This window comes from Falco punctatus (genome assembly GCF_963210335.1).
Source record: "Falco punctatus genome assembly, chromosome: 2".
NCBI lineage: Eukaryota > Metazoa > Chordata > Aves > Falconiformes > Falconidae > Falco > Falco punctatus.
Genome location: NC_137581.1, coordinates 63,454,193 through 63,481,827, shown reverse-complemented (window position 1 = coordinate 63,481,827; position 27,635 = coordinate 63,454,193). Strand labels below are relative to the sequence as shown.

General features: G+C 41.9%; 1 protein-coding gene across 1 annotated transcript in view; it reads left to right on the top strand.

The window, feature by feature from the left end:
• Positions 1-22,541, top strand: part of RAB20 (RAB20, member RAS oncogene family) — a 29,256-nt gene extending 6,715 nt beyond the window's left edge. Inside the window, exon 2 of the mRNA XM_080375552.1 lies at positions 21,449-22,541. Within this exon, the coding sequence (XP_080231678.1) occupies positions 21,449-21,969 (521 nt within the window). The 3' untranslated portion in view covers positions 21,970-22,541. The remainder of the gene's footprint in view (positions 1-21,448) is intronic.
• The last annotated feature ends 5,094 nt before the right edge of the window (positions 22,542-27,635 follow it).

Below are 27,635 nucleotides of genomic sequence, written 5' to 3'. Positions count from 1 at the left end.
TTCAAAGGGGCAGTACGGGTAGCTGCTGAGAAAAATCTCTTGTGCATGCTGGGAAAACCCCTGAAGAGAGTTCGCTGTCAGCAAGCTCCATATCTCAAGCTTCTGAAGCAGGTTCAGAGGCAGGGATAATGGTTTAGCTTTAGCCCATCCCTGGAAGCATGGTTTTGTTGTTGGGAAACAATGTAGCAGGTTACTTTTTTCTGCAATGTATATTTTCTGAGAAGAGCAGAAAAACTTGGAAAGTGATTAAAAGTATGAAGAAATAATGAATTGTCTGGAGAAACTCCTGTTTTCTGTGTCCCACAACTTAAAAATGCAACGATACATAAGTAAACTCAGAGGCAGCAAACTCAGTGCTGCTGAAAGAGTGCTTTCATATGCAAATGAAGTAAAAATATGGAAATACCTTGACAGAGTGAATTGTGAAAAATACACATCAAAAAGAAACAGGAGACAAAAGTAACACTTTGTTTATTCAGCTATGGTTAACTTGCTTTATTGAATGAGGAATTTTGCTTCTAATGTGTAATTTCAGTACCGACTCTTGGGGAGGCGAGCTAATGGGGAGGGTAAGCCACTTTGTTGTGACAACTAGACACAGACCAAGATAGATGCTGCATACAAACCTCTGCGGTAACTTCTGTGTTCCAGCCCCCACATTAAATCCCCACTTTGCACGCGGTATTTAATGATAGCTTGCAAAGTGACTGTGCCCTTCTAGCCTGAGTGGGAAACTGCTTGACGGTTCAGTGAGATACTCTCTGAATAGTACCAGTGACCCTGAGGTCTGTGCAGTCAGACCCTGAGGTCCAAAGCAGTCCGGTGGCGTTGCAGCTTGGCAAACATTGGCAGCTTTGGAGTCCTCGGTAGCACCTCAGCTTCTATAATGAAAAAGGTTGTCTTTGCTTTATAATATTAGCCTGGAGTGAGGCTTGAGTTTGAGAGTCATGTTGTAAACGGGGGGGGGGGGGGAAAGGGGTTAATGTCGACTATTTTTCAATAGCATCTGAGTGGAGGTTGGAAGGGAGAACAAGAATGTGTGTTTGTTTAGTCTCTGGTGCATGTCTGTGTTCTTGTTTTTCTGTGAAAAATTTGCTTCTTGCTTTGGCTGATACAAATGAGTTTGAAGTCCTTGAATTGATTGAATATGTCTATCTTAAATCCATGTTTTAAAGCCCTGGATCCCAAGTTGGAGAGGTACTGAGAATCTTCATAATGAAGAGTTTGTGCCTTTGGAATTGCATCCTTTCTTCCCTGCTTACTGGAGAAAAAGGTGTATTTTCCAGATACCTCTGTCAAAATTGACTTGTCAGCTGAAAGGTTAGTTTAAGTGTTGACTGCTTTGTGACAGTGTTGAAAATGTATGAGGGAGGGAGGCATGGACAAGAGAAGTGGTTGGTCAAATAATGTAAATGCAGTGGCAAGGCTGCTGACGAAAATTGCACACATATGGAAACTCATCATTCTGGTGGATCAGAAGCAGGTGGGAGAAATTGTAGAAAACTTCAAAAGGGTGTCCAAGAACTGGATTGTTGGCTCAGTAAAACTAGTCTGCTAGTAAGGTGTGTGCAGAGGTGCACATAGGTGTTCTGTGCAAGAAAGCAAGTTATTAAAACCCAGTTGTACTCTTTGTGAAATGTATGCCAGAGCTGCCTAAGAAATCACCAGTCTTCCAACAGTTTGAGTGTGAGGGGGGAAATACTGGGAGGGGATGGGATATTTTTCCGCCCAGTAGTTCTCTCTCTAGCTGAGTAAATAGTGTTGAGCAGAACAGCAAAAAGCTTCGTTAGCTGTAACGTAGAGATGAATGTGCACAAACTCGTGTTGACTCAAGTCTGGTTACTTCTGGGGTCCCAGGCACATTGCGTAACAGAAAACAAACTATTGTATGTTTAGGTGCCTGAACTTAGGCAGTCTGGGCTGTGATGTCTTGTTCTATTGACTATGCAATGAACTTTGGCTCTTTCCTTTGGAAGGAAGGTGACGGTGGCTGCTTAAAATACAAGTACAGGACAGGTAACTAGCAGTTAGCTGTGTGGTTTTACAACTACTTCTTTGAGAGCTCATGTATGGCAAGTACTTTTCTTGTTTCATCTCACACATACATACACGCTAGGGCACACAAATGTCAAAGCCAGGGAGGCTTGTAGCCAGCTTCACAGTGCCTTGGCTGAGCTGCTCCTGATACTAAGGCTAGTTTAAGTATCTTCACGCTGCAATTACGTCTTATGTCATAGATGAGTTGTTTGCTTCACTTCAGTTACTATCTTGTGTTGAAGCCACTAGCCATGTGAGCTTCCAAGTGACTTCTCCTGTGGCAGTGTTTCACTGTCTGAACTGAAGGTACAATTAGTAATTCCTCATCTGTGTCACATTATACTATTGCAAAATATCAAAACAAGTAACCTTTTTTTGGGTCTCCATTGAGAAGGACGCTGAGTCGGTCGGTGGTGGATGCATCTGAAGCCATTAAAAATCATGCAACAGAAAGAATCATTTTCTTGCCCAAGTCTGAACGATTTGATTTCTTCCAGGTAAACCATCCTGGGATTTGATCAAAAGGCATAAAACCTCTGATAAATTCCTTTTCCTGCGCCTGTCATGTTAACTATTAACTTCATCTGCAATACCTGAAGATATGCCTAGGAAATGAGATCTGAACTTGGTGATTAAACTTAGCTTATGCAAGTGCTACTGCTGAGAGCAGAGGTGGTCGAAGGAAATGAGTTTTTTTTGCTCTTAATTTGAATGAATTCTCCTTCACCACAGAAGATCCAGGATAACATCCTTTAGGACAACCAGCTCAGTAAGCATACAATATTTCCTAATCCTATTAACCTACCTGAGCGTGGAAAAACACCAAATCTAGAAGAGAACTTCTTAACATTGCTTTTTTACAGGGAGTTAAATCATCAGATGTGTTTGTGAATCTTGTGGTATATCTTTCCATCTCTTAGGAAGCAGACTAGAATTGAAGTTGGCTTTTCTTGGGCCACCAAGGAGCCATTCATGAAGAACTCTGCTGACAGCATAAAGACTTGTGAGCTTGAATTTATTAGTGTTTTATAGATAAGCAAAACCAGGAAAATGTGTGTTTGAGCTCTTGCCTTTTCACCAATTCTGTTGGAGTGAAAATACATTTCAGTCTAATTTGTAGCATGGTGGACGCTTCATGTACAGGACTCCAGGAGGGGAGACATTTAAAACTCTTAGTACTCAAACAGGCTAACATGTTATTATGAGTAAAAGCTTTTGTGCTTTTAGGTTGTTTCTGTTCCACCCTTTCACAAATCCTTTTTTTGTTTTTGCTTTTTTCTGTTGTGAAAATGACTTGTCATACCCTCAGCTACAGAGAATACCTCCTTTTCCTTTTTCTGGTCTTCAGGTTAATGAATTGAAGATGGAATAATTTTGTTCAATAATGATGAAGCATCTGAGGTAGCTACTTCTCCCTTTCCCTCAGCCTCTCCTGTTGATTCACTAACATTTTTTCTTTCATCTGTTCTGTGATTTAATATTCCTAACCACTGTTTTTGTACTTCAGGAAATTCCTGCAAAATACAGAGGAAATATGTTGTCCACCCATCCAACTGCTCTTATGTAATTATTTTAAAAATAATGGTCTTCAGCACAGCTGAAATAGTAGGATAATTTTGTTTTACATTTTGCAACTAATGACTACTTAGGAATTCTTAGTCATGTGTAATATTAAACCCTAGATATTTAAATGCTTGAGGTTTTATTTTTCTCTTAATTATATCATTATCTGTAAAATGAAGGATGGCTTAGTTAGACCTTCAGGGAAATACTCTTCCTGTAAAAAATACTAGAAACTGAAAAGAAAAATTTGGGAAGCAGCACAAGAGGAAAATATGGAGTACACTTCATGAAGAATGTGAAGCAAAAAGTAGGTAGGTAGAAATAGCCCTTAAAACAAGAGATGTCTAGATGCTGGTCATTGGCTGGGTGATCATTTTTCTGCATGGAGTCAACCAACTTTGATTTCTGCTTTAGCTCGTACTCCCTGGTTGCAGTGACCTTCAGTTGAGCTCCTACTTCCCTTTCGCCAAGGGGTTTGGGCTGATTGACTTCCCTTTCTGGTTGTGCAGGGAACTTCAGCGATGGGACTGAAGCTTCATGCAGTTTAATGCCTTGTGTTGTGAAAGTGCTCAGAAGTCCGGTTTCTGTTCTTCATAGTGGGGTCTGTGATCTGGATGTGCAAATCTGTTGTTGCTTTCTCAATTGCTCAAGTTAGAAATAAGGCTCTTGGTTATATTTTAGACAGTTTTTTGTTTATTATTTATTTGTTTCCATTCTCCGGCTGTCTTTTGCGCTCAAAAAAAAGCAAAGATTTTGGTTCATTCAGAAAAGGGAGAAATTAGCAGTTTATAGTTAAAAAATGAATAAAAGAAAAAGCCCTATGTAGTTGAGTTGTCATCTTCCAAGTTTTGTAAAAGGGATCATCAAATCTCGTGGGTTACTGCAATTGAGACTTTGGTGTTCTAAGACAAAAAAACCCCAAACAACCCACTGGTATAATGAGTGATTTCCACAAACATTGCCCACCCCCTTCCTTCTGATACAGGTTGCTGCTTATTTAAAAAGTAAATCTCTACTTTTGTGAAGCTGAAAATGGCTCAAACTGCTCAGTTCCTTTGACCCCCGCCGGTATGATTACTTATGAGGAACAACAAACACTCCTGTAAGACTATCTTTAGGATATGAATTTTCTCTCCCACAGCAGATAGCTATATATATCACATTTGTATTGTTTACCTTATCTCCTTTCCTGTTCTAGCACTGTGTGCCCCTTTCACATTGTCCTGCTCAACTTTTTTTTTACTTCAAGCCTTGGAAGACCAATGGAAGTGTAACAGTTGGCATCTCTCCTCTTTTTGAGTATCAGAGCTCTTTGTGACCTAGGGATGCTACCTCATTGCCTTAATTATGAAAGAAAAGGATGCAGTGCTTGCATATCTGTAGGCAGTTCCTTTCAGTAAGTAGCTTCCCCAAAGGATGCAGTGCTTGCATATCTGTAGGCAGTTCCTTTCAGTAAGTAGCTTCCCCTCATGGCCTGCGGGTTGAACGGGTAGATGCTGGACGATGGTAACATTGCTCTTTGTAGCTTATTCGGAATGGAAGGTCCAGAACAGAGTTGTTCACGTTTTTTAGTGGTACTCCCTTTGTGCCAGTTTGGAGAATGTTATTGAGATGACATCGATTTTTACCGTGCCTGTTATGTGGCTTTCATTTCTTTAATCCTCAGATTGGTGCCTCTAAACAGCAAATACTAAATATGTTCTTAAAAGTGCAGGCAGAGAAGTCAGAAGCAGAACTAAAAGGGAGTAGTAGTGCTGGAAATGTAAAAGTCATGTATTCACCTTAAACAGTGCAAGTTCAGAAAACACAAACCACGCATCCTGTGGTAAAATTATCTGAATGAGGTGAACAAGTTTTAAGTACCTTCCCATAAACCCCAGGCAGCAGCTGTATGTCTGGCACAGTCTCCCACTTTTGATACTGGCCAAAAGCAGCCCACCAGATCACCAGAACTTCCTCCTGCTTTTTGACAAATTGCAACCGTGCAGAAGCACCCTGTGAAGAAGACTTCACTTCCGAACAGAAACCAGTGGTGCTTGGTAAGGAATAGAAGCAGTTGAAGTTTTCTTGAGGATAAATCAATGTGTGCATGAACTGCACGTGTTCTTCATTGAGAACCTGCCTATAAATGGACTGATATTGAAACAAATCATGAAAATATCTATTGAGTGGTCTACATTTATGTCCCATGTTACTAATGTGAGTTTGTCTTCAGAAAATAGAAAAGTAGATTTTTCATTCAGTTTGCAGGATCGTGGCCTTTACCGATTTTTATCAGGGCTTAAATGTTTTTCAAATTGCTAGCAGAGGTTGGTTTAAAGATAAACTTAGTGTTAGAAATCAGGAGCTGGCATTTAGTTATCTACTACAGCTGAGTTCCATTTTGCCATAAGATAGTTTAACCCTAGGTAAGAGGCATTGACCAGGTGTGTGCTGGGGCAGACCGTCTGTGGGTGCCTGCTATTGATCCGGTAACCATAGCTTCTTAAGGCGTTACAGGCAACTCTGTGTTACTCATTGTGTGTGCAGGAATCATTTCACATGTTTGAAACGTGACACAAGGTTGCTTCTGACAAGACAACCTGCCAGTTCTCAAATATGTTTTTCTGAATCCTGGTCTCTGTTTTTCAGAATATGAATGGGGGAAACATTGCCACAAAAGATGAGGAAAAGGCTGAGGTACTTAATGCCTTCTTTGCCTCAGTCTTTAAGAGCAAGACCAGTTACCCGCAAGGTACTCAGCCCCCTGAGATGGAAGTCTGGGATTAGGAGCAGAATGAATTCCCTGTGGTCTATGAGGAAACAGTCAGTGACCTGTTGCTTCACTTGAACACATATACAAGTCCGTGGGACTGGATGGAATCCATCTGAGGGTAACTGAGGGAGCTGGTGGAAGTATCTGCCAAGCTACTCTCCATCATTTATCAGCAGCCCTGGCTAACCAGGGAGGTCCCAGAAGACTGCAGGTTAGCCACCGTAATGCCCATCTATGAGAAGGGCCAGAAGGAGGATCTGGAAAACTACAGGCCTGTCTGTCTGACCTTGGTGCTGGGGAAGGCTATGGAGCAGATCATCCTGAGCACCATCACGCAGCACATGCAGAACAAGGGGATCAGGCCCAGCCAGCGTGGGTTTATGAAAGGCAGGTCCTGCTTGACCGGCATGGTCTCCTATGACAAGGTGACCCACCTAGTAGATGAGGGAAAGGCTGTGGATGTTGTCTACCTGGACCTTAGTAAAGCCTTTGAGACCATCTCCCACAGCACTCTCCTGGAGGAACTGGCTGCTCTTGGCTTGGACAGCTGTACTCCACACTGGGTAAAAAGCTCTCTGGACAGCCAAGCCCAAAGAGTTGTCATGAATGGAGTTACATCCAGTTGGTGACTGGTCACAAGTGGTGTTCCCCTGGGCTCAGTACCAGGGGCAATTCTGTTTAATATTTTTAGCAACGACCTGGATGAGGGGATCGAGTGCACCCTAAATAAGTTTGCAGATGACACCAAGTTGGCGGGGAGTGTTGATCTGCTGGAGGGCAGGCAGGCTCTGCAGAGGCAGCTGGACAGGCTGGATCGATGGGCCAAGGCCACCTGCATGAGGTTCAACAAGGCTCAGTGCTGGGCCCTGCACTTGGGTCACACCAGCCCCACTCAGCGCTACAAGCTTGGGGCAGAGTGGCTGGAAAGCTGCCTGGTGGAAAAGGGCCTGGGGGTGCTGGTCAACAGCCAGCTGAACATGAGCCAGCAGTGTGCCCAGGTGGCCAAGGCAGCCAACAGCATCCTGGCTTGTATCAGAAACAGTGTGGCCAGCAGGGCCAGGGCAGTGATTGTCCCCCTGTACCCGTCAGCACTGGTGGGGCCGCACCTGGAATCCTGTGTTCAGGTTTGGGCCCCTCACTGCAAGGGGGACACTGAGGTGCTGGAGCGTGTCCACAGAAGGGCAACGGAGCTGGTGAAGGGTCTGGGGCACAAGTTCTGTGAGGAGCGGCTGAGGGAACTGGGGTGCTTTAGCCTGGAGAGGAGGAGGATCAGGGGAGACCTTATCGCTCCCTACAACTACCTGAAAGGAGGTTGCAGGCAGGTGGGGGCAGTCTCTTCTGTCAGATAACTAGTGACAGGACAAGAGGAGATGGCCTCAGGTTGTGCCAGTGGAGATTTAGATTGAGTATTAGGAAAGATTTCTTGACCGAAAGAGTTGTGAAGTCTTTTTTAATGACTTCTTTTGCCAAGTCATCAAGTTAGACTTGATGATCCTAAATTTCTTTTCCAACCTAAATGATTCTATGAGTCTATAACGTTGTGACTTGTAGACACCTTCTTTTCCCCAGTGGTGAACAGTGATGACTAGCAGCATTCAGCTGCTGTCTTGCACTAACTTCAGTTTTGTAAAAGCTAGGTTATTTAAAAGTATTTCTAGTAGGAGAAAAGATTTATGGAAATAGCGCTTGAAGTACTGTCTACATATGGGCTTAGTAATTAATTTTATCTCTGTAAGTATATTGGCCATGATTCCTTAGGTCCCTCTCTCCATACTGTAGTGCCCCAGTGCCTGTATAGAACAAAGCTGCTGTGAGAGAAGACGGTCTCGCTGTGAGGATTGGTGGGAAGGTGTGTTCCCAGGGATGTGTGACAGGGTTGTTCTCAAAGGCTTCCAGGCTGATGGCTGAAGGCTGTTGCTTCTGGTGACCTGGTGCTGTGGTAAAAGCAGTCTGAAGATCCCTGAAAATGTCTGAAGACTGAGGGTTTTGCAGTGTCTTAAAACACTCTGGCTGGTGTTGTGGGATGGCCCTGAAGTGGGGCAGTACTGGCCTCAGTCACCTTCCTGAGTATGGTGGGATGGAGAGAAGTGTCATTGAAGTGGGGGTGATGGAAAATGGGTGCTGCCATAGTTAATGTTCTTGTAAATAAAGCTCTCCTGTGGGTCTGTGAAAGGGAACGCTGACTTACTGTGTTACCATATGACCCTCCTTGGGTGGGTGTGCACAAAAAAGTTGGTAACTGCACGTTGGTGATTTGATTTCCTGTATTTGGGAAGAAAGGATTTGAGGACTGACAGCCAGGAGGCAGAAATGCATATGACGTGTTTGGGGTTGAAGTGGTAATATGGAAAAAGAATAAGGTTTCTAATAGATAAGACCATTTAATTTTTTTTTTTATGGCTGGATACAAAACTTAATCCGAAGAGGATATGCAGTCAGTTACAGTGAACTATTTTTCTTCTCTGAAACGTTACTGTTCGTAATTAAGGTGTTTATGTTCATGGTATTTCCTAACTCAGAAAACGGTAGGGTATTGTATTGACTGGCTTGGTACGTATGTAGTTACCCTTCTGCAAACAATCCTAAGGGGAATTTTGATTAAAAAAAAAAATAAGCTGAAAAGACATATCTAAGGCCAAAGCAAAGTATCTAATGAGGAAGTTGAAAAACCTAAGTAAACTTAAAAGAGGAATAAAAATGAAGAAAATCAGGAAGCATTTCTTGTCTGTGAGGGAGTGGGCAGCGGCTGACTTGCTGACCCTTTGCTGAGACCTGGCAGGAATGCCTGACAAGTGGCAGCATTTCGGAGTGTGGGGCGATCTCAGTTAACCTATCCATCCCTGGATTTATTTTACTTTTTAAAAATTACACACCTGTCTCTGTGTTTGCTTGGGTGAACTGGAAGCCAAGTTAACTTGCCAGTTCCTTATTGAGCAATACAAACCATTCAGTATGTGCGGAGTGACCTCCTGCCCCGCACGCCTGTGGAACCGCGCTGAAGTATGCCCGGCCGTGTGCTCCTGCCGGGGCTAGGGACCCGCTTCTCTCTTTGAGAAGCAAACTTTGGGAGGGTGTGGGCTGTGAAGGTCTCCTCTCTGAGTGACTCTGAAGAGAAGGGCCTGGTAACAGCCTCCACTTAGCAATTGCTAGAGAAGTGGGCTCATCTGCAGTGCCCATTTCCCTGTGGAAGGGAATTGTGAATTTCAGGAAAAAGCATTAGTTTTCAAGTATTGGAAAGAAAAAACCAGCTGCTTTTAGAACACATCCTGTGGAAAATGAATTGCTTTTCTGTAGGAGGGACTTTTCTTGGAGGACATGGGTTGGTGGTCCAGTGGGCATTAAAACGGAAAGGTATGTTGCACAACCCAAAGCCGGCATCTCGTGCAGCCCTGTCCTCTAACTGGCCTCTTCGTTACCCACCACTGCGCTACTGACCGTCCAGCTCTGCTGCTGCACCGCGGTGTTCAGTGCTGTTGCTTCCTGTAGAACTCTTCCAAAGTCAGTCAGCAGGGTTTTCTCCCCTTCATGGTTTGCTTCCAATCATATGTTTCCTTAAGAAGGTAATTTGCCAAATGGCCACTTCTTTTTAAGTAGCAGTTTAAAATGGTCTTTTAAAAACAAGGCTTCAGAAGAATTCTACATCGATGCTTACATTTTACTTCTATTTAAATTTCTAAATTCATCCCTGCACTCCTGCTCTCATTTTAGTAAAGCATACAGGAGCTTCATAAATTTAACTCTCAAGCACCCTGCCACATTTTCTTTGCAGTTGAGATGGTGTCGATGCTGTGTTGCAGCTGGAGTTCTGATGGAGCATTTACTTGTAGACATGAGGACAATGTCTCATAAATCTGGCATGCCCTCATTTCTTTTGCCAGACTTCAGTGTTCAGGTAAAACATCTTTCTACAGGACTGTGAGGTTTCAGAGGGAAATAAATACTGGTGGTGTCTTTCTCAGTTTGTGTTGCAGATGCACTCAAGATATGCTTGCTGGTCTGGCAGGGGTAAGGTCAGTTCTGTTCATCTTTTACAAGGTACTACCCTTCCAGACAGCTGAAAACACATGAACTGCTTGAAGCTTCTGGGGTTATTTTCTTCTCTGAAAAATAAACACATTACATCAAGAGAACTAACTAAAATGGGTAGTTTGAAAAAAGTAAGTCTTACCTAGCTAAATGAAGAAGTTACTTGGGATTGTAGAGGCATTAGTGGGATCTTTAACTAAAAGTAGGTTTTGGGGTTTTTCTCTTTGCAGGTCTAGCCAAAGTTTTTGTTGGCAAAAACGTGCTAGGTAGTGTGTTTAGCAGCTTTTTTCTATGTAATTCTTTGTGTTACTAGGCATAATATGATTACATTTAAAACTTTGGATAGAAAGCATATTGGTGGAGTAAGATTGGTGTTTCTATGGGAACTTTGATTTTGAAATTAAAATTCTTGTGAATTTAGAAGCTTGGGCGTAATTTCATTATTAGAATGGCAAGTTCTGATTTATTCTAGCGAAGAAGAAAAATAGTTCTGTATTTATGCAACAGAATAGATTCCAGATACTCTTCTGTCTCAGAAGAGCTGAAACTACTTTATGGGCTAAATTTTGTATGTAATAGGGATCTTCTATATAGAGAAGAAATACTGTAAGAGCAGTTTTGCAGCTCCTTCGTGTGGTGAAGGCGTTGCTGGTTGTAGATACTATGAGTACATATTTAGTCCAAAGACACTCAGTTTATAAGTCTCTTTACAGAAGGATGATTGCAGCTAGAAATATGCAGACTAAACAAATGTGTAAGGCTGCAAATGAAGAGAGGTTAATGGTATGGGGAGCTGGTAACAGGTTAAGCTAGATTCATTTGGGCAACAATACGCGTTTTGCAAGGTCGATTGAGCTGGTAGTAGATGACAAAGTGAGCCCTGGTGCCTTGTGGTATCCCAGAGCCCATGAACTGTTCTGGAAAGTGTACCAAACGTAGGGAGGGATGAACGTAGTGAGCAATTTAAGTAACCTCATAGCTTCGGTAAGACTCTTTTACAGTCTTGTTTATAGAATAATATGGAAAAATTGGAGAAAAGAGCTGTAGGTATGGTTAATGGTTTAGAGGAATGTGCCAGAGGCAAAGAGCCTGAATATGAAAAAAAGTTGATTTCTCTGGCTTAACAAGAAGGAGGTTAAGTCATATAGGAATACCTTTAGGGAGGAGTGTGGAGTTTTTCTGGGTTTTGGGGTGTGTGGTGATTTTTAGTTTTGGGTTTGGGTTTTTTAAGAGGATACTTCATGAAGGTGAATGTCTATCAAAATCCAAAGCCTGAAAGCTGAAATACAGCAACCTAATTTGTGGGATATTACCTTATCTTTCTTTTTCTCCTTTATATAGTACAAATTCCTCCTCAGTCACAAGATGAGGGCTGAGTGAAGTTCTATCATCTTTATTACACAGGAGATCAGACTCAAATGAGGATTACGCTTGATTTCTGGCCTTGCTTTGTAAATATTCCCCCCCCCCCCCCCCCCCCCGCCCCCTTTTCTGTCCTGTGTTAAATTGATCTTCTCCTTCCCTTGAGTATGTCCAGTGGGTCTGTCTCTGTGAACCACTGATGGAAGTCTTCACTGCCAGTCATGGAATGAAAATGAACAAACTACTCTTCAGGGATGGATTAAAAAAAATTTTCTGGGAATATTGAAACTAGTTCATGACCAAATAATACAGGATTTGACAAGATGACTGAGGGATGTTTATTATAGTTGAGGTGTCGGTGAGAAGGCTTCATCTGCCGTAACCAGCTTTTTTGGATACCTCTGTGACTCGGCATGCTCTGCAGGATGTTACAGTGGGTTGATGGGCACTGGTGTAAGCTGCTAAGCATCTGCTTTAATTCAACTACCTTTATAAAATGAAGCGTTTACTTAAAAACACATTTCTCCATAACCTATCACACTGTTAACTGTCAAAAAAACACAGCAAATTTTTACCTATGTTTCAGCTGTGGGTTCTTTGAAGGTGTGTTATGAGTTAAGGCTTACATGTCTTTTGAGTCATTTCTTCAGCACATCAGAAAAATATTGTGACTAGACATTTATTTTGGAGCTTCTACCAGCACATGCCTAGAAAGATAGCCTTTTTGGAGGATATGAAATAAAACTGACGCTGTAGCAAAAATTCTCATCATTTTCTGGTTTGCCATTTTTATTAAATGGGGTTTTGTGTGTGCCCTTTTGCTGAAGAAAAAGGTACTGCAACAAGCTGTCTTCTTCAGATAAAGCTCAGATGATCCTGTAGATTGTTAACCACATCTTAGGGAGTTTGGCATGTGATGTGCAGCATACCGTGCTGACATTATTCTTGCATAACTTCTCAGTGTGCCATTTGTCCTAACAATAAAAGGCCTATTTAAGTGAACTCCTTTGGAAGAATTGTTTTATGTGAATTGTGCCAAAGTATCATTTTTGGAATGTTAATTGAATGGTGTTTTAATAGTGATTAAAGAGTCGATTGAAACCGCTTGACCTGTTCGTATAGTTCAAGTTTGATGAGGGAAAGCTGTTCTCAGAAAGGATAGGGGTGTGATGGGGGTTGTGCTCCCAGCTGGTCAGGGATGTCTTGAATGGGTTGTGCTATAGTCATTCTGGGTGTATATAGCAATAAAAGAAAAAAAGGAAACAGCCAAAACAGAATTATGAGCACTTTTTACTGATGGAAAAACATAAAAGGAGAAGCAAATTCATAATAGCTGCTGCTATCATCTGTTTTTGCTGGCTGTTAAGATTACTCTCCTTTTGAAAAGGTTACAAGAAATAAACTTGAACCTGTAAAGAAATATAGACAATGTTACTATTAGCAAAGTTATTAATCCTTTTAAGGGAAGGCTCACCTCTCAGAAGGTAGGTGAAGTGGCTAGAATTTTAGGGTAAAATCTTCTATGTACTTTGTATTTGTTGCTCCCCATTGAAACGTTCCCTGCAAACCTTGTTAATGGCCTATCAGTTATTTTTAGTATAGTTATTATATATAAAGGAGATGAGAAAGAAGTAGGCTAAAAGAATGCTGGATACAGCTTTTTTTTTCACTAAATATATTACTATTCTTTGGTATAGAGCGTACTGAAATTTCCAGTTCCAGTAAGTAAATACCCCCTTTTTCTTTATTTCAGATGCTTTCTAATGATTTTTTTTGTTTGTAAAGATTCTGAATTCATTCCTTTCCCAGCCACGCTGGTGGTGATTACAACTCAAAGCCCCCTGAGTTCATATGCTGCCTTTATATTAGAACTAGCAAGAAGACCAAAGCTTCATACCAGATACAGGGTGTGGTGGGTTTTTTTCTCTGTAATTCGTATTTATGCTCTTCAAAAACTTCTTTGTCCTGCTTTATTTTTGTGTTTGTGTGTGTGAAATGTAATAGGGGGTAGAAATACATGATTTGTTTTTTTTAGTACCCTTAACTAATGCAGGGGAAGTTAGAAAAAGTGAGTTGCTTTTCTTAATGCACACTGGTAGCTGCTGGTGTGGAGTAGCCTTCCAGGGGGTAGTCCTTTTCTCTTGGCAGAATGTTAACAGCTAATTTAGATGCCTGAAAGGATGTTGGTTTTGTTACATAAGGGAATGGAAATAAAGGAGGAGTTTCATTTTTTCCCTTGTATATTACGTTGGAGACAGAATCCCCAGTAGTAAGCCTTGATGCTTGGTAACGGTAACGCTAATCATCTCATCCAGTTTTTCCTGAACACTATCGCAGTTTCTCCTCTTACATTATGGAGAATATATTAACATCTGTTAAATGTTCCTGTGTAAGCTTTCAAGGGACAAGTGGTTATCCTCCAAAGATAAAAGATAATATTTATGCTTCTTTTAAAATTGTGCTTAAGAATTAGTTGTTTCAAACAGCCCTTTGGTTATTTATTCATTGGTGTGTATTCTTCCTTATTTTTGATTCCTATCAGAATTTAGGTTCCCTAACAACATAGTTCACATGTATTTTGGAATGTATTTTATCCAGACACTGCTGGATCACTGATAATAGTTTAGTAGATATCTAAAAGAAAAAAAAAAAGTCTCTAATAGTTTTATTTACATAGAAGGGTGCAGCTTAATCTCTCAGGATAAAAGCCATACTGTGGTACCATAGCACATAAATCTGGGATTATAGTGCCAAGGCATTTCCTGTTTCACCAAAACCTTTATCTGTCTGCAGCTGGATGACTGGTTGGATTTTTCTCAAGTAACTTATCAGGCTGTTCAGACAAAATCAGATCTATTAAATTGAATATTTTAGTATTTGGTAGAATTCTATTCTATGATCTGCCAGTAGATTGTATAAGATTGCTGTATGTGAATTCATCGGGGACTAGATTATAGGCACATAATGTAATGCGATTTCCAGGTCAGGAAAATAGTGTTACATTCCTCCTGTGTAACAACGCACTGAACTCTTGAGGTCTGCCTTTTATTCAAATGTCATGGAGTTTATTGTGTTAGAAAGCATCCTCTGGTTCACTGTTTATGGTTCCCAGGACTTTCTCATCTGTGGCAGACAGTTCAAATACATTGTTGGTTCCTTTGAATCTGGGTTTTGCATCCATTTGAATATTGTCATCTTTTTTTTATGGGAAGATACTTGTAGTTCTTGAAGCAAATGTCCTGAGTATATTTGCCTTCCTGAATACCAGCCTCTGGCAGAGGAGAAGACTGGCTTATGCAGTATATTTCCTTTATATAAAAGCAGCAGAATAAATACTAAATGATGTCAAACTTGGATCTTAATAACTTTGGACCTAAGCTTGTGAATAACCTGTGATAAGGGGTGTGTGTGTGTTGGTGAGAAGGAGCCATGTGTGTAACATGATGGATACTTTTATATGTTTTTATATTTTAAATTGAAATGAGAAGAAAAATGCTTTACAGACTGCAGTTGTGTTAATTGTTCCTATTTATTGCAAAAGTGTTTTTGAATAAACCTCATTTTCAAAGACCTGAGGGGTTTTAAGGAATTCATAGCTAACGATCATATAGTGGATAAGTTCTAGTCTTTCTAGTCATCAATTTTTGTGTCCAAGGGAAACATTTGTTAGTGTGGGTGTGGTCATTCTAGTCTGATAATTAAAGCTGAGTGAAGGACAGGGTTCATTTCAATTGTGCTTTCTTGTCTTGCCTAAGCGAGAAGTGAACGGCTGCTTCTGTTCATGTGGCTTTCTCGCTCGCGCTGAACTGCTCTTTTGCAGAAGGAGCTTTACAAGCCTAAAATGGTTCGTGTTTGTAGAGTAGGGATGTTTGCAAGCTCTTGAGAATGTCAGACTCCCTCAGAACTTAAAGTATTTGTTCATTAAGTTGAAAATACGTAGATTTAAGGGAAGAGATGGTCTCACAGTTTTGAATCTTCTTTTGTTATCAGGTAGTGATACCTGACTTGGTGATTAAGTTACATTTAGAAGTGGAGTAGGTTTGTCCCAATAGTGTATTACATTGAACCTGCTTTCTTGACTGACTGTTTTTGATGGTTTTTCTTTGGAAACCTGTATTGAAGAATTTTCCTTTGTTCGTTGCTTACTTAACACATGTGGTGGTTGTTTTCTTCTTCTATGTATAGCTCTTTCTACTTTAAAACATGAAAGTGAAACTCTTTGGATATTAAGATCAGTACTTTCCTATGTTTATACTATGTTCTGCTTTGGCCAAGACATCCATAACTAATTTTAATAACTTAAATAGAAGCTTCTGAAATGGGGCAGAGTTCATGCCTTGACTGTTGATTCATATCTAAGTAGTGAGTATAAACAAAATAAATGTAATCTTGATTTTTAGTAGCGCTAGAGATCTGTTGCATTCTGAAACTTCAATGTACACAAGTATTTCCTAAAATGTAGCATTGTGAAGGTATAATACTAGGTGAAGGTGGAGTTTAAATTAATTTTGTAGTTGGTCAACTGTAATTGTTTTGGTGGTTGGGTTGGGGTTATTTTGGATTTGTGGTGATTCTTCTGTTTAGTAACCCACCCCATCCCTGAGACTTTATTCTATGGAAAATTTTGTCTTGGAGGAAACCCAAATGTTGGCATTTTTCTAATGGATCAGGAAATAATGTATTCAGACAGCTCCTGGATATGTAAAAATTGAGCTCTCCAGTGCTTTCTGACTCATTTGTTTCCACTAATTCCTACTTATGTCCTCCATGTTAATCCTTTGGGACAGTGAACTTTTATTTTTATCCTCAAGTAACCACAGGCATATCTCGTTCTTAATAAAGCTCGTGACTTCAAGGAAAATGTGATAAAGCTACCTAGAAAAATAAATACCAATCTTGAACAAGAACCTTGACTTCATCACTGTCAGAACTTGGCAGCCTGGCTCAACATGTGGGCAGGGGAATTTTTCTGAAACCTTTAGGGACCCTTATTGTTTGTCCTTTGACAGTATGTATCTTGGTATACGTGCACAAACAGAAATCTCATTTTCCAGCAAAATTGTTTCCTCTAATGTCTTTTAAAGGGTCACAACTTTACTCCTTTGTCTTCAAACAGATGGAAATCTTGTTCCCTTTTTAAGAGGGAGCTGCTTTGTCTGTTCTTGTGATCACGCAGATGTTCCTGCTGAGGTAACTCAAGAGCATCAGGGTCACCCTTTGAACCTTCATCCGCTGCAGCCAAATCCTCAGCTCTCATTTCTTTCTAATACTGATTTCTGTGGTGTGTCATGGGTGTCATACTTTCTCTTTTCTTCCCTGTGTTAGCAATCTCCTTAGGGCACAGCTCCCTTGTCTCTTCACGTACACTCAAGTTCAGACTCTTATAAAGGAGAAAGAATTTGAATGGCAAAACCTAGGTGATACCTTGTGTTTGTGTTAATTCCTATCTACTGTTCAGATTACAATTCTGCTGAAATTACAGTGGAAATCCTTGGAAGATACCTGCTTTATGGACTGAGAACTTTCTGGACAGCTGTGTGCTCTCGTTCATTTTTTAATGCAGTGTTAGTATGCTTCTATCACTCACCTTCGTGTACTTTTCCACACTACATGTTTACTTTGGGAACTCAGGATTTAAGACCCTGCTCAGACTGTGTTATCAGAGTAACAGCAGTACTTTTTGCAAGTACTTTCTGGAAGACCTTTTAGCTCTTTAGTATTTGTGGTGGTTTATTCCCTCATGAGTTAAAATTAACACCCTGTTTTGCGTTCTTGTATGTGCTCAGCGTTGAGAGATTTAAAACTTCTTCTTCCAGTAGAGGGATTTCTTGAAAGCGTGCGTGTGTGGGAAGTTATGCTGCTTAAGAAGCTGTGGTAAAAGCCTTTGAAGAGGTGGTAGGTAAGGAGCATTCAGATCTGGCTGGAGGAAATCTTTTGCTCTCATAAACATCAACAGCAACTTCACAGGCTACTTTGGATACTGCCCTCAGGGACAGTGGGCAGGAGAGCTCGAAGAAGAAGAAGGAGATGGGGGCAGTGGCTGGCACTGCTGCTGTCAGTGAATCCCACAGCTGGGGAGGGCTGGGGATGCTCGGTCAGGCTGTGGTCCCAGCCAAAAAAGGTGTTTGTGTGGGCTGCTGCCTTCCAGCTGGAAGGTGGGAGTGCTGTGGGAGGCTGGCTAGACCAAAGCCTCAGCCTTAAGTCCAAGTCTCATCACTTTAAATCTAGCTTTGGTATTTGTCAGGCTGGCGTCTTGCAAGGTCTACTTTTCCCTTCTTTCTCCCTTGGGTTTCTTACAAACTTTACGGTACTGAGGTCCTTTTGGCTTCAGACTTCTTGATTTGTTTATGACAACATCATAGGACTTTGAAAATTCTCAGTGGCTGCACCGCTCCTGAGTGGGTGAAGTCTCCAGCAGGACTTCATATACTTGGTGGAAGAGCCTCTGAAAAGCTAATGGTGCTGCAGGTAGTGTTGTGGCTGTAGGGTTATTGAACTGCTGTAAAAAAGGCAAAATGTAAAGATTAAAAGAAAAATGGAAATTAGTTTTTGGTTGCTTGGCTTTAAGAAATTGCCCTAATGTTGTGCATTTGAGGTTGATTTGGTTCTTCTTGCAGTTCCTTTGATTGCAAATTATTTGATATTTCTGCTGCTCTTCTCCGTTACCTTTATTTTTTGAAAGAGTGAAATTGTTTAATTCTTGGATTCAGGGTTTACCATTTAATTTTGTTAATTGTTTAAAAAGGTATGTGATTGGAGTGGGACCAGATGAGTCCAGAGAATTAATAATTGGCTATAAGAAGGAGGCAGCTGCTTGCATGCATTAAGTTTTTCACACTAATGTCTGATACCATTTTACCTGACACCTTGGAGACAGATAAGATGTTAGTTCAAATACTTTGTGTAGTTTTGGGGTTTTTTTCCCCCCGCATCTAGGGTTCTTTCAGACCATAAGTGCCTGAAGTGGTCTGTGCAAGGGAACTGTACTGCAAAAAAACATTATGCATTTTTTTCTGCATGGTAGATTTTGCTGTGTGGGTGAGTGAGAGAGACTATCCATAATTCCTCTGACATAATTGATCCCTTATGCAAAGTAAATTCTTCTTACTGTTTCTTTCCCCTTTTCAACAATGTATTAGTTGTAGAAGTAGCCAGTTTGTAGTTAGAGTGTAAAAGTGTCATGGTTTATATTATGCTGTGCAAGATTAGATTAGCATACAAATTCCGTAAAACAAGTACTAGTATTGTTCTAGTACTTGGTTGCTGTAGCAAATGATTCTGGGGGCTGGGTTTTATGGCTTAGGCATCTGAAGTGGGAGAACGAGGGAGGATGTATGTTCCATTGTGGTTTCCAGACCGCAGTATAATCAGGGTTCGGATGAAAACAAAGTAGGTCATGGCACGAACGTCTACTGAAAAATTGGAGACTTCTAAAGACTCGGTTGCAGTGCAACTAAAAGCACAACTTTGAACATGAGACTGCAGGAAAAAGTGTAAAAGCATTGACCTCTTCACCATATCCTAGTCTCCCTTGCCCTGACCCAACATACCTAAACAAGGGCATATACTCCACCCCCCCACCCCCCCCTTTTTTTTTCCTACCTACCAGATCATTAGTTAGAGAATCTCTTTCACTAGGGGAAAACAATTGGAGGTTATACAGAATTGCACAGAAGCAATTCTCAGTAAACTTCACCTAATGCTTTTCTGAACTCGGTTCATTGAACTCTTGACTTCTGCAATGTCATATAACACTGCCAATTATCCACTGTGCAGGGAAGTATTTAAACTACATGCATGATTTTTTCATGTGAAATACTCATTTTCTGTGTTATAAGAAAGAATGAATGCTTGTTCCTGCATTACTTTCTTAGTATTAGGCTGGAATTTATAGACATCTGTCTATACCCTTTTTTCAGTCATTCACCAGCCTGAGAGATCCCACAATTTTTCCTCATACAAAAATTTTGCATACTTCTGAGTGCCCTCACTGGCTTCCTTCTATATTTCTTTATTGTGTACTCTTACACTTTTTCAAATCTATTTCTCTGGCAGTTACCAGAATTTCTCAGTTTTAAAGGTGTGGTGAGCTTTGGGTTTTGTGTTCTAGCTTGGTGTTTTTCAGTTTTGCTTTACGGATGACTATGAACACTTTGTCTGTCTTCTGGTCACTGTGGAGTAGAGTCCTGAAGTTTGTCAAAGGACTTACTACAGGGACTCAAAGATCTTCTTTACACTCTGTTTCCTGACTGGAGATAGGCTGTAAGTTACTTTCACAGTGTGCATGTTCATGTGCAGATGTGCTTTCCCAATATATGCTGAATTTCTTCTGCCTTTCCTATTCCACAGTCATTTACAAGGGTTTCATAATGCTGTAACTCATGGTGGCCCGTAGCTTTGTGCAGAATATGAATGTAAACAGATCACTTGCAGATTTTCTGTAAATGGAGGCTCTGTGCAAAGAGACTATGAAAAAAGCTGAAAATTTATGATTCTTAAATGATTCTCAAACGAGCATAGTTGGATAGTTGGCTTTTTTTGTGTTTTAATTTTTTTTTATTCACACTTCTGTAGTGACCTAAGGCTGGCTGACTAGCTGGTTGAAATCTAGTGTGTTATCCTTTTCTCCATCAAGTTTTGGGGAGTCAAGTGAATGTGCTACAGCAAATTCTACTTGTAGCTGGTATTTGGGGAAAGTTGCAGTTCTCTATAGGAATGGACAACACTGTCTGTCTGTCTTCTGCCTCGTTTCCCTTAGTCCCTTTGCAACTAGTGAAGAACATTGTTTGGTCCCCAGAATTTAGAGAGTCAGTTTTGTCTTCCAAGAGATGAATTTGATGGAGACCGACAAGGCTTAGCTGGAGGTGCTAGTAGATATTCACTGAATGATCAAGAGGAAGAAACTTTTTGTTATTAACTGTTAGTTGTTGAGTGATGGTGAGGGCAACATAAGGGATAAATTATTCTTAAAAAGTAGTTAGGGTTCTCCATGTAGTGTGTGTTTAATACCCAAGAAAAAGTGTGAATGTTTGTGGTTGGGACAGATACATACCATACAGGCTATATATGATAGCATTAAAAACAAGTCGTTTTCCTGTAAAGCCAACATACCTGAGAACTGTGGGCACGTAGCACAGGACTAAATTGCTTACAACATCCTTCCGAACCTAGGAAGAAGTGGGTTACTGACTTCGATCCAGATTTCTGAACTAGATGCACTTGAAACTGTGTACTGAATTTATAGGAGTAGTAAGTAGTAGCAGAACTTGAAACAGTAGAACTTAATTTTTGCTTATAAATGGTTAAGTAGGTGGAATGGGCCATCTGTGGGTGCAAGCAGGGTAGTATTTAATGTGACATAAATAAACTGGTATGCAATTTAATAAAAAAACAAACTACTTTTTTTTGCGTTCTGCAACTGCGAATGCTGCGTCACACTTGCTCGCTCACTCGTCTGTACAGATTCCCTGCTCTGAAATGGAGCCAGTGGTGAGCTGAGCTGTTCTGTAGCACTGTTTGTAGCACTGTCGTGCTCTTAAGGAAAAGCAGAAGGAAAAAACTGAAAATGCTACAAAGAACACATTTTTACCTTCACTGCTCCATCCAGAGCTGTGAAATTGGCTTAAAATTCCTTAAACTCTTTCACTTGGTTAATAACGTATCTTCCAGCACACTAACTTTGTGTTGTGTTTAAACCTTTGCCAGGACGGGAGCAGTTTCATGGCCTCGGGTCCATGTACTGCAGAGGAGCAGCTGCTGTGATCCTCACGTATGATGTGAACAGCCTCCAAAGCCTGACGGAGCTGGAAGAAAGATTCTTGGCACTGACAGACAGTGCGAGTGCCGACTGCATTTTTGCTATTGTTGGAAATAAAGTTGACCTCACCAATGACTGTGCTTTACCACCGGATGAAAATAGACCTGAGAAGTCTGTTGCCAGCTGTGGCTCGAAGGTGCGAAAACAAGTCCATGCAGAGGATGCGATTGCGCTCTATAAAAAAATACTGAAATACAAAATGCTAGATGAGAAGGATGTTCCAGCAGCTGAGAAAATGTGCTTTGAAACCAGCGCGAAAACAGGATACAAGGTGGACTACCTCTTCGAAACTGTGTTTGAGATGGTAGTCCCAATAATTGTACGGCAGAAAGCTGAGGGGCCGCCGCAAACTGTAGACATCACAGACTACAAGCCAGCAAAAAGGACAAAATCTGGTTGTTGTGCCTGATCCATTTAAGTGACGTACGAAAAAGGGAGGGATTGTTTGCTCCAGCAAACTGAGGAGTAACAAGTGCTTGCTGTTCACTGGAAAGGAAAAGTCAAAGAATAACTAGACTGAAATGGTGTATGTGGAAAAGAAAAAAAAAAAAACCCAACCAAACCACAAATCTTCTGGCTGTTAAAGGTTACTGGGAAGCTCTGTGTATGAAAATAGGAATGTGAGCGAAATTACGAAGGAAGACTTGCCAGTTTCCATGGTCTCTGAAGACAAATGGTGTGTTAGTACAGTTGGTAGCGACAGTCATTTGAACAGTTTTGAAGGAGTCTGATTTTTAATGACTCTCCATTTCATGTTGCATGTAAATGATCTGTTTGTGTACTCCTGACAGCTTTCACATGATTATCATATTTCCCCTTGTGATTCTAACTTTGGAAGATTCAACACATGGTACTTTTTTATTCTTAAAAAAAGAAAATCCAAGTATAATTTATATTTGTAGCTAATAATTACAATCTTTTTATGTCAGTTACGACTGTAAGATTCATCAGCTGAACTATTAAAATCACTGTGGATACATACTGTTAATTTGCAGACTTTATTAATGTGAATTCTCCTTCCATAGTGGCCTTTCGTGTATTTACAGGCAGCACCACAGCTCTCCCTTGCGAGTTGCAGGAGGAAGTTTTTTTCCTTTCAGTTTTCTCTTGTAATTCTTTTTGATGTGGATAGCAAAGTTTTTTTGGGGGAAGGAAGTGGTGTTCTATCTTTGTCTGCATTTTGTAGAGATGTCTTTGCAGTGCCTATAGGATACCAAGGTGCTGAATACCCCTGTTTTGTCTCCTTTCCAACTCCTCTGTAGTTGTGCCCAGGCAAAGCTGCAGCTCTGATTTTTAGCAGCTATGCATGGCATTGCCATCTACCTGGCAGGAGGTGAGGACTGGCATTTTCTGATGTGAAACTGGCTAATGCAGGAGGAAGGGAGAAAGAGGCTGCCAAAAGTGGGGATAGAAAGGCGCATTAAGGAGCATTGATGAGGTACATGGTTTCTCTCCTGACTGCAGTAAAAAGGGGAGGGGGTAATTCTCAATACTGTTCCTAAACTTTCCCAACGCTCTTGGCTACAAAGAATACATGCAGTGATCCAGGAACTCACACTGAGACACCATAACCAGAGTGAAGAACTACTAGTTTAAAAACCAAAAAAACCCACAAAACAACCCCACCCCCAATCCCCTCACCCCCCCACCCCCTACCCCCTGGAAAAAAACAACCAACCAACCAACAACCCACAAACCAAATCTTCCCAAACCAAAACCAAACAACAACAGAAGGGGAGAAACCCCAAAGATGCAGCTTGCACGTTTCCAGCTCTGCAGGTTGTTGTGTGGGGACTCCATCTTCCCATGTATGCTTCTGGCATAATTTTCTAAAACTAAAGGTGGGTTGTTTTTATGTTTTTCATTGCCTTTCTCTGTTCCACCTAAATCATAGTTGTTTAGTACATAGGGAGACAATTCCTAAATGAATAATGAATGTATTACTAAGTATATTTAAAACATGTTTTTTTCAAAAGTACGTCCTCTTGAGCAACTTGCTGCAAAGCAGTACCTTTATCTTCTGCTTTCAAGTTTATGCATGGAGCACGTGTAGTGGGGAAGAACGGCTTGAGAGGAAAAATCTCTGTACACTTAATCGTAGAATCATAGCATGGTTTGGGTTGGAAGGGACCTTTAAGGGTCATCTACTGCAACCCCCCTGCAGCGAGCAGGGACATCTTCAAAGAGATTAGCTTGCTCAGAGCCCTGTCCAACCTGACCTTGAATGTTTCCAGGGATGGGACATCCACCACCTCTCTGGACAACCTGTTCCAGTATTTTCACCACCCTCATCAGAACTTTCTTCCTTATATCTAGTCTGAATCTACCCCTTTTTTAGTTTAAAAGCATTACCCCTTGTCCTATTGCTAAAGCCCCTACTAAGGGTTGTTATGTTTTGGATTTGCTAGGGGTTTGCAGCTTAACACCTGTCAATCTGTTAGAGACTTAACTGCACCTGCTCTGTGGTATTTAAAACTGCATAAAATTAAAAACCTTCTAGCTATTAACAAAATTCTAAGGCCAGTATATAGTCTTTCCTCAGGACTGGGAAGAGACAAACAGGCTACAACCTCAAGTCATCTTTATGACCAAAATGATCTGCCAACACATCTGTGAGAGGTCCACCACTGGCTTTGCTGCATCTGTCGACAACTGAACCGGCAGCACACACTGGTTGCAAGGTCAGGCTTTTGGGTGATGTACACCTAGAAGGTACAGAACAGAAGAAATATTTGTAAATTTAACATCTAACACTTCTTAAGATAAAAATATTTCCAATTCAGTTGTACCAGCGTTGGATTCATGTGAGATCTTAAGGAATTCTTGCAGTCTTTCCAAAAGCTCCGGCTTGTGTGTTTTCACTGAAAAAGATGACACAGGAACCAGACTTGCTTGCTGTGCTTCAGCCCTTGGGGCTAGATTTGTCTGGCACGATGTTTGTGGCTTTTTAGTGTTGCTGGCTATTTTTCCTTGGGAAATGTCTGGGTTATGATGTGCTATCACTCTGCCAGCCTGTGAGAAATCATGGGGTTGCACAGCAGAACCTGGGAGGATGTGTAATACATGGGAGCTATTGATAACGGGTCAGGAGGAGCTGTGGATTGCTCAATACGCGTGCTAGTCCCATTGCTTTACTACCGTCTGAAGTCAGATTGTGCCTTCAAGTAAAACTTTATGGCTTCTGGAGTGTGATGGAGGATTTCTTTTTATTAATTTATTTTATTGGCAATTTAAACTCTGCTGTAGCTGAGCTCCATTTTTACAGCCCAGTGTTGATGCTCGATCTGTTGCAGCAGTGCCTGTGCATGTCTGCAAGCAATCCTTCATGTCTGCAAGCATTATTAGAGAGCACAGGTCAACCCTCAACACTGAAATTCCACAGGTTTTTTTTTTCTTTTTAGTGGTGTTGTGTTGAGGGTTTTTCTGGGGTTTTTTGGTGCCTTTTTTTTTTTTTTTTTTTTTAAACCAGCATACCAATATGGCTTGCTCTTGTGCTTATTAAGTGGCCTAATGTGAATTCATTAATTTCCCTGTTGCTTCTGCAGATGCATCCTGATATCCCAGCACTTCTAAAGACCACCCCCATCCCGCTGTCCTACATAATTTTACTGGAATAATTCAGTAAATTCAATGGCTTATTGACAGGGAGGAGCAGTGAAGCTGCAGGGTAGGGACTGGCGGCCCAGGAACTGCACTGATGCACACTTGTTCTAACTCTTGCCTTAGTAGCCTCACAGCCTAGCAGCTGATGTACTTCTAGCATAGCAGCTATGGGCTGGGCCACTAGTCAGGCTGGACCAGCGCTAGGACCCACACTAAACAGCAGCTGTGCCACGCACCTCTGCGATGCCAGCTCTTCTGCATCCCATCGGCTGCAGCAAGCATTTCCCTCCGTTGCAGCGAGGTTGCTTTCCCTATTGATAACCTTGGTGTGCAGCCTGGAGCTGGGCTGGTCATGGCTGGATCCAGGTGGAACCCCTCCCTGCCAGGACTAGCCATGGTGGGTGAAAGTGGGGACCCAGGTGCTCTGCCTGCTTTGTCTGGGAGGGGAACCTCATTTTACAAGTCTCCATTTCCCCCCTCTTTCTCCCCATTAATTTTGTCTGGGTTATGTGAAGTTTGAACAGTGAAATAGAAGAGGTGGTATTTTTGGCCACACTGGGTGAATGTGAGCTGTAGGCTTGCCTGTGCCTGAGGCGATGGCCGTGCCAGGCTGTGACCGAGGTTACCATTGGCCCCCAACAACCCCAACGAGGCTTCAGGTCTTGCAGGGGCCAGGAAAGGAGCCTGAACCCCTGGGGCTGTGCAGTCTCCTTCTCTGGAGACATTCAAAACCCGCCTGGATGTGACTGTGCAGCTTGTTCTGGGTGAACCTGCTGTGGCAGGGGCTTGGATGAGATGATCTGCAGAGCTGCTTTCCAGCCCCGACCGTTCTGTGATTCTGTGGGTGCCCATGGGGCAGGCAGTGCCGCTGAGCCACCTGCTTTGGCTTAGTTACGCCCTTGCCCATGTCATGGCGTGAAGCACCGCTGCCTGTTTTACTTCTCTGCTCATGGGTCAAGGGGTGCAGTGATGTTACTTGTTCCCCTTGTCCTGTATACCTTGGGCTGTGTGTGCCTAGTCCCTGGTGGCTGTGAGGCCAGGTCCCAACTCATGCTCACTGGGTGCAGGTGGCAGCCCCTGGTGATGTCACTGGTCCCTGTGCTGTTACAGGGGCTGCTGCTGACTGCCTGGGGTGCCAGCAGCACATCAGCAGTGACCTCCCAGACTCTCTTCTGGCAGCAGCCCAATACCTTCTGTCGTGCGGTCATTTACTGCTTGCCGTTTGCTAATTTTCTTTTTCCAGTAGCCATGGGCAAGCCCAGTCATGTGGGGCGTGAATGAACTCAGCTGATCTGGTCGATACACTCTGAGGAAATAATTGGCATCAACTGTTGCTGCTATATTGACTTCAGTATATCTGTGCCGATACACTGATGTACTGCTGCCTGCGGAAGGGGAATATAATCTCATTTACCTTCTCCAGGCTCAGCAGCATGTTATACTTCAGTGTGTTTTGAAACAGGAAAGTGTAGGAAGCAAACGGCACACTTTGAAGTTTTAAAAGATTTGACTTGGTCAAACCCAGCCAGAACACTTGTGGGTTTTACGTCCCAGGCTGGAGCTCTACAGTTCACTAAGAAGATTGTTTTGCTCTGCTGTAGCAGTTTTTCCTGTATAAAAACATTTTAACTTCTTGGAAGTGGGTTCTGGGATCACAGAATTGTGGAATGCTTTTAGTTGGAAGGGATCTTCAAAGATAATCTAGAGCAACCCCCCTGCCATGGGCAGGGACACCTTCCACTAGACCAGGCTGCTCAAAGCCCCATCCAGCCTGGCCTTGGACACTGCCAGGGATGGGGCATCCGCAGCTTCTCTGGGCAACCTGTGCCAGTGTCTCGCTACCCTCACCTGTAACAAATGCCCTCCTTCTGTCCAGTCTAAATTGGACCCTTCCAGTTTAACACCACTGCCCTTTGTCACGCCAAACCCTGGTAAGAAGTCTTGCATATAAGCCCCCTATATAGGCTGATAGGCCACTATAAGGTCTCCCTGGACCCTTCCCTTGTCCAGGCTGAACAGCCCCAACTCTTTCAGCCTTTCCTCATAGGAGAGGAATTAAACTTGCAGCTAAGAGGCAGTTTGAGTAAGTCCCCTTCATGCTGTGCTCTAGGTTGACTCACCAGGTGAAATCCTCTGGCTGCTGCAAGTATTCCGCGTGTTTGTGTGCGCAAGCTCCCTCGCCTTCTCAAACAGAATTACGCAGGCTTTGGAGAAACGCGGCTGTGAGTACACATACCCAAAGCACATGATGTACGCAAAGTACAGAAGTTCAAGCCTGCTTGGCACCTTGGAGGGTTTTGTGGTTGGTTTGTTTTTTTCCTGCACCATGCCTGTGCATTCAACTTAATGCTGTGCCGATGCTGTGCTGAACAGACTTGTAAAGAATAGGTTATGTGAGTCAGAAAATTAAGAGGCAAAACAACTGTTGGAAGAAGACCAATCTGCTAAATTTTTACATGCAAAAAAAATAGA